We start from the raw sequence: 7720 nt of genomic DNA, 5'->3' as shown, positions 1-7720 counted from the left end.
TAAGCGTCTTTTAATTTCATGGCTGCAGTCACCATCTGCAGTGATTTTGGAGCCCAGAAAAATAAAGTCTGACACTGTTTCCCCTGTTTCCCCATCTATTTCCCATGAAGTGTTAGGACCAGATGCCATGATCTCTGTTTTCTGAATGTTGAGCTTTAAGCCAACTTTTTGACTCTCCTCTTTCACTCTCATCAAGAGGCTTTTGAGTTCCTCTTCACTTTCTGCCATAAGGGTGGTGTCATCTGCATATCTGAGGTTATTGATATTTCTCCCGGCAATCTTGATTCCAGCTTGTGTTTCTTCCAGCCCAGCGTTTCTCATGCTGTACTCTGCATAGAAGTTAAATAAGCAGGGTGACAATATACAGCCTTGATGTACTCCTTTTCCTATTTGGAACCAGTCTGTTGTTCCATGTCCAGTTCTAACTGTTGCTTCCTGACCTACATACAGGTTTCTCAAGAGGCAGGTCAGGTGGTCTGGTATTCCATTCTCTTTCAGAATTTTCCACAGTTTACTGTGATCCACACAGTCAAAGGCTTTGGCATAGTCAATAAAGCAGAAATAGATGTTTTTCTGGAACTCTTTTGCTTTTTCAGTGATCCAGTGGATGTTGGCAATTTGATCGCTGGTTCCTCTGCCTTTTCTAAAAGCATCTTGAACATCTGGAAGCTCACGGTTCACGTATTGCTGAAGCCTGGCTTGGAGAATTTTGAGCATGACTTTACTAGCGTGTGAGATGAGTGCAATCGTATCTTAGACTGAGTTAAACTAGCCCTCTCTGAGCGAGAGTGTAAGCTGCAGCCTTCACTTGGATGCGGAGCGGGGAGGGCGGAGCCACTGCGTGTGGCCGGCGGTCCCTGCTTGGCCTCAGGTCCACTGCCCAGTCCTCCAGGGCAGCAGCTCTGCTCCTCCTCCTGCTGGGTTCTGGCTCAGTCTAAGGTGCTCACTATTAACCCCAAGAGAGAACAAAGAGCCTGGCTCCCCGCCCTTCCCACTTGCTCTGAGTCATGCTGAAAATGTTTCACAGTATCTGTTTTGACCATGACTCCCATCCAGATCCACAAAAACACGTGGGAAAAGGACCACATGGTCACTGTGAGATTCCATTTTGAGTCTCCTCCTGGATGACCAGTTACTTCATAACTTTAATACCTTGCTGCATTTACATCCTGGCTGTCTCAGGACTGAAAGTTATGAGCATGTCATCAAACTTGAGCACCAGTTTCCAGCTGGTTCTCCCTGGTTTGTGTTTATAAAATAGAAACAAAGTATAAGTAGTGATGTGTTCTTTTACTCAGTGTGAAAGACCACTTGTTTTTGAGACTAATACAGATTTTTTTTTTTAATACCTAATTATTTTAAACATCCTACCTGTTCCCTGAATACATGATGTTCTTACCTAGGATGTTTCAGGGAGGGGATAATTTCTCTCTGCCACTCTTGTGTTCTTTGCTGTTGTTCTTTAATCACTCAGTTGTGCCTGACTCTTTGTGACCCATGGACTGTAGCCCTCGAGGCTCCTCTGTCCATTGGATTTCCCAGGTAAGAATACTGGAACAGGTTGTCATTTCCTTCTCCAGGGGAATCTTTCCAACCTGGAGATTGAACTCATGTCTTCTGCATTGGCTGGCTTCCCAGGTGGCGCTAGTGGTAAATAACCCACCTGCCAATGCAGGAGACAGAAGAGATGTGGGTTAGATTCCTGCATCAGGAAGATCCCCTGGAGAAGGGCATGGCAACTCCAGTATTCTTGCCTGGAGAATCCCATGGGCAGAGGAGCCTGGAAGGCTACAGTCCACAAGGTCACAAAGAGTCGGACAGGATTAAAGCGACTTAGCACGGTAGCTCCTGCATTGGCATGTGGATTCTTTACTACTGAGCCACCTGAGAAGCCACCTTGTATTCTTTAGGCTTGTCTAGTAATTAAGTTGACACACAAAAAAAAGATTAATAGGAGGGAAAAAACAGTTTAATTCATATGCACAAAGGCCTCATAGAAATGGGACCCCCAAACTGACCAGAGCAGACTGTTTTTATATCATTTTTAGATTAAGAAGAGTTATTTGTGAAGATTTAACAAACAGAGGGGCTTGTGCTTGGGAGAGCAGAATAATTAAGTGGCAGAGTTTGCTTGTACGGCTTTCCCAGCTTTGAATTCCATGTATCTGGTAGTAAAGATGCCTTCTACCCTTTTGGTACAGGGAGGACACCTTCACATGGGAGATTGCTTCCCACTTTCTGGGGGAAAGAAGAGGGTCAAAATGGGGGGTTTATACCTTTTCTGCCATCAGCTATTTGTTAAGTAACTTTAATTCAAATTAATCAATATGCTTTTGAGGCATATTTTGGGGTGGCCTGTTCTAGGATGCAATAGATGTACAGTATTACTAAAGAATATCTTATATTTAGGGATCCTTATTTTCATGTTATAAACTACTGCAACTACTAAATGAACCAGGCATTGAAGTCAAAAAAGAATTTTGTAATCGATTAGTGAGGGTTTCCCTGGTGGCTCAGGGGTAAAAAATCCACCCGCCAATGCAGGAGACGTGGATTCCGTCTCTGGGTCAGGAAGATCCCCTGGAAGAGGGCATGGTAACCCACTCCAGTATTCTTGCCTAGAAAATCCCATGGACAGAGGGGCCAGGTGGGCTGTAGTCCATGGCGTCACACAAGAGTGGGACATGACTTAGTGACTAAACAATATCAACATATCAATTAGTAAGCTGTCAAAATCCAGATTATTTTTGCTAAATGGCTAACCTATCATTATAATTACCAGATAAAGAGCTCTCTAAAGAAGGATATTTCAACAAAACCTTTCCATCCAGAATTTGAACCATGAGATTGTATTTCAGAAATCTATCTTAGACAACTTTGGTGAAGATTCTTACAGTCATGTTAATGGAAAACCAATATAAGAACAACCTCAAGAAGGCAAAGCACCCTAGTGAAGTCACTTCATCACCCTCTTAAAACTCTCACAGAACATTTGTAAGTCACTGAGTGAGGGTCACTGAGTGAGTGTCCAGGTGGCGGTACTGTCCCCCGCTGGGAGAGCAGGGTTAGGCGGCCCCCGGCTGTGGGCTTGTGATTGGCACAGTGGAAGACAAAGCTCAAAGGAACCAGTCAACTCCACCAGGTGGAATGCCACCTCTGATGGCCTGGCCTCCCTTGCCCACGACTGAGGCCTCAGGTTCCTCGGTACGTGTGACAGCATTCCTTTCGCTTGAGCCCTTCTTCTGGAGGTCATTTAATCAAGCGAGTTATAAACACTGTGGCAGAAGTTCTCATCTCAGGGCTTTTATAATAGAAACAGTTTTCAGACTGTGCTCATGGGGGAGCGGACTTAGCAACGACAATAACAGAAACAAAAGAGAAACCCAGTGTGCTTTGGAACACATCTGTCAACCTGCATTTTCCCCCGGTTTTGGTCACATCACAGCTGATATATAGCTGTGCCCCACCCAAATTTTGGGAATACGTCTTCTTGAACTTGCTTACAAGTTGCCTGCTCCCTGAAGTGAGGGCTCCCCTGACCGGGATGCCCAGGAGGCAGGCCCGTGCCAGCAGGGAAGTGAGGCGGGCCCTCGGGCCCATCACAAGTGTGCTGTAGCTGCCTACGGCTGGCAAGCACCATGCTCCACGGTGAAGCACCACGCTCCACGGTGAAGCACCACGCTGCACGGTGAAGCACCACGCTCCACGGTGCAGCACCACGCTCCACGGTGCAGCACCACGCTCCACGGTGCAGCACCACGCTCCACGGCGCACTCCAGGACTGGAGCACTGTTTTGTTTTCTTTTCCAGTTGGTTTGTAAATAGGATTGCACAAGAATCCATGCAAATCAACTCTCCAGTCAAAATCTGCTGAGCTAAGAAGAACACTGAGTCCGAGGGGCTGATTTCAGTGGTGTGGGAGAGTCAGTGAGGCCCCACAGCACAGTGCTTTACAAAGACAGGCGGGCTCCCTGCACGGCCATTTCGAGAAACTGGGAATATCCAGTCCGTTTACTGCAATTGTCCTTGTCTGCGTGTCCAGCCTAGCAGTCATCCATTACTACCTAGAAACGAGTGGGGCATTTGATATTTAAAAAATCTCATTTAAGGTACTGCTGCTGTTTTTTATGACATTCTATTAGTGATGTTTCATCAACTTGAAATTTATTAAACACTTTACTGATCGAAACTTTCAGTATATTGCGTGGCCTGGACTTAGGAATATAGTTAATGTCAAGAGAATAATTCTTTTTTATTTCTATTATTTGGTTCACCTATTTTCATACACACCAGCCAAAACAACCATGCACACACACACACACACACACACGCACACACACACATTCACCTATATCTTTTGTATCAATTTTTCAGAGCTCATCTCAGTGATCCCTGCTTCTTCCAACAGTCTCCCTTGCAAGGAAATAGTTTCTCCTCCTTTTTATTTCATTTGTACAGGATACAGCTCACTCTTGAGGAAAAGTTACTTGGGCATGCATTGTCCCTCCCCTACTAGAATGTCACCCCTTCACTTACCCTAGATCTTTGTAATGCCAGCCACCCCATCACTGGCATTGCCATGTAAATGGTCAACGAACATATGATGAATAAAACAGAGAATGAGAGAAGTTGACCAACAACCAAAGATCTGAACCTTCTCTGCTTTGGTGTTTGAAAACTGAGTTCATTACCATCATAGGACCTATAAAGGCAGAGTGAAAATTGTACAGAAATCCATGTTAGTACCAATATGTCAGCACAGTTGTTGAGCAAATACCCATGTGGTAATAGAGGAGTTGATATGTCATTCAGTGTCTCAGTGAGACCAATTATAATTACTTAGATGCAAAGATTCCAAAGAAGATATTTGGAGCAAATCTTCCTTCTTTGTATACCTGGGTGGAAACGGACAGTATTCTGTGCTAGATCTGCTGTTTTTAATAACATATCAGTGTGCCTAGCATAGAACCTTGGGGAATTTCAGTGTAAAAGATCATATTAAGATTGTGAAAGTATTTTCCTGTGTGGTTAAAATAGTAAATACATATTTGTACAACATAAGCTGTTATCCCATTTAATTGCTTAATTTTCTAATCTCAGTCTTGCTATTTACCTAGAAGGGAAATTTTTGTCTTCCTTTTCTTTCTTTAACAGTGAAAAGCATGCTGTGTCATGTGCCCACGTACAGACTTCCTAGTTTAATATATAGATTGATGATGTGTGATTGTGACAGAAATGTAGCCTCCCGAGTGGAGCCAGCCCAGGGGAAGCCAGGCTGGGTAGCACATAGACTAAACGACCCAAGTCCAGCAGAGAGCCGAAGCAGACCAGAGCAGGAATCCAGGCTCCTGGAAAAGGGGACCTCCTGTGAGGCCATGGGCTCTTAGGTGCTAGGGTTAGTGAAAGACTCATGGGAAGAAGACTCGGAGAGGTGCTTTTCTGGGTGCACCCTCACCTTTTCTTTTAAACTAAGGCGGTGACAGAGAGCTGGACATTGTCCCCTGGGCTAGGGCGGCAGAGCAGGCTCTGACGCCTTTGTTCTGTTTGGTTTGGCTCGCAAAGCTTCACAGGATTGCAGTGTTTTACCAGGTAAAGGCGATGGCTGGTGAGCCGGCAGCGCTGAGGGTGTGGAGGGTATGGGTGGGCACCTTAGCTGACTCCCTCGGGTAAAGTACACTGCAGGCCTGGCTGTCCTCCCCGGGTGGGAGAACAGTCAGGAACAGGCTGCATGTGTTCCTCGCAGCTTTCTAGAAACTGTGGCGTGCTTCTAGTTCCTGAGTATCCCTTGCCTGTGGGGGTGGTGCTGGGGGGGTTCAGAATGACAGCTGTGGGACCGTGATGGGATGGAAGGCGGATGAAGGTCGGCCCTCAACACACCCATCACTTCCCTAAAGGCCACAACAGGGCCAGAAAGTGCCCTTCTCATAGCCATACTTTAGGCCCCCCATGTCTCCAGAGGTACCATGCTTGTGGAGAAACATTGTTCTTTCTTTGCTTTACTTTCCCTAATACCTAGACTAAATGCTGGTTGAACTAAGCCAAACAATACCTGAATGTACAAATAGTCTAGAAGCTTCCTTCTTCTGTCTGGTCTCAACTCCCTGAGGAGACCTGTTCTTACAAACTGTAACATGTCTTTCCATCTGTATATTTATCTGTGCCTGTCAGTTTGGAGACCACATTGATGCTCCAGTTGCTGAACCTGTTGTATTAAGTAACTGCCAGCGTGGAAGCCATGATGGGTCCATGGTGTGGTCTCTGCTCAGAAGGACAGAGGTGTGGGCAGCCCACAGGCAGCAGGGGGTCTCTGGGTTCCAGAGCATCCACTCCATCACCTATGCATCCTCCACAGAGAGGCGCGGTGAGAACCAGTCCAGGAACTCTGCTGCTGTGTGTAGCCCCACGTCCTTGTGTGGCATAGAGTGGGATGCAGGCACAGGGCACCAGACTCCCCTCCTCCTCCAGGTACCAAGTCCTGATGCTCAGTTTTGGTTTCAAAAGGGAGAAGAGACAATCAGATCAGCACTAAGGGGTTCTTTACTCTTTCCTGCCTTGACTGATAGGTTGTTGCCAAAAGCAAATATTTGTGTGTTTTGAGAGCTTTTCATATGTTATATTTGTGGGTCTTTTGTCAAATATGTGGTTTGCAGTATTAACTCCAGTCTACAGCTTTAGCGGGGTCTTTGCTGAGCAAACCTTTCTCATTATGAAGTACAGGTGATCAGTTTCTTTTTATGGATTGTGCTTTTGGTGTCATGTCTAATTCCACCCCAAAGTCCAAATCCTGAGGCTTTTCTCTTATAAAAGTTTCATAGTTCTGCAGTTTAGACTTAAACCTTTGGTCCATTTTTAATATACTGTGTGATCTTTAGGTCACCATTCATTTTTTTTTTTTGCCTCTAATGTCCAGTTGCTCCTGCAGCATCTGTAGAAAAAATGCTAGCCTATTTCAAGACATTACACACCTGTGATAATCAGGAAGTCTTGTTTCTTTTTGTTTTGATAATAAATGTTGGTCACTGCAACATCGACATGGTGGAGACCAACATGGGGCATTCCTCCCTATGGCACTATGACCTTGGGGCTACTTGGTGACATCAGTCATTTGTTTGGAAGTTGGGGTGCTGGTAATGACAAGACCCCCCTGCCAACCATTAGACACTTAGATAAATGCCCACTAAAGGCGCTCAGCAAAGCATGAAAGGTCATTCCTAGAGTTTAAATGCTTACAAAGTACATGGTTACCATGTTTATGTCAAATAGTTTTCCTGGAGGAATTTTTCCTAATGTAAAGCAAAAGCAATTTAATTTGAGCTGATCGTGTTTTGAAACATGCTTTTGGCAGGGCTCCTTGCAGATAGGGAAATGATTAACAGGGTGGTTTATCAGTTTGGACTTTTGGCGCAGAGGGAACATTATCTTTTGACGTAGTGTAGGACTGGAACATATACCCCAGAAGTTGGACTTTGTGGACAGTCCTCTTCCTCATCCATGGCAAGGAGCAGGAGGAGAACGCGGCACTCACAGAGGACATGCATCCTCCTCTTGGCCATTCCTGCTGCTGGTATGAAGCAGATGTGTTTACCCTGGATCTGCTTTCTTTTTTGCTGTGTGTTGCAGACTCCCAACAAAGGCCAGGTCCCAGGAAGCTGTGGTGCAGGTGAACTTGAGCTGCAGTACTGAGTGCACCTGCCCTTGGCCACCGTGCAGAGGTGGCAGC

The 7720-nt window shown here is 45.5% G+C and overlaps 1 protein-coding gene across 1 annotated transcript in view; it reads left to right on the top strand.

Moving 5' to 3' along the window:
• The window catches only part of EGFR (epidermal growth factor receptor), a 158601-nt gene that overhangs the window by 3910 nt on the left and 146971 nt on the right, over positions 1–7720 (top strand). The window contains exon 3 of the mRNA XM_010842153.1: positions 5511–5589. Coding sequence (XP_010840455.1) covers positions 5511–5589 — 79 coding nt within the window. The remainder of the gene's footprint in view (positions 1–5510; positions 5590–7720) is intronic.

Source organism: Bison bison, unplaced genomic scaffold (assembly GCF_000754665.1).
Source record: "Bison bison bison isolate TAMUID 2011002044 unplaced genomic scaffold, Bison_UMD1.0 scf7180017864171, whole genome shotgun sequence".
Taxonomy (NCBI): domain Eukaryota; kingdom Metazoa; phylum Chordata; class Mammalia; order Artiodactyla; family Bovidae; genus Bison; species Bison bison.
The sequence above is the reverse complement of the archived record's forward strand: the minus strand, read 5'-3'. Positions and strand labels throughout refer to the sequence as shown.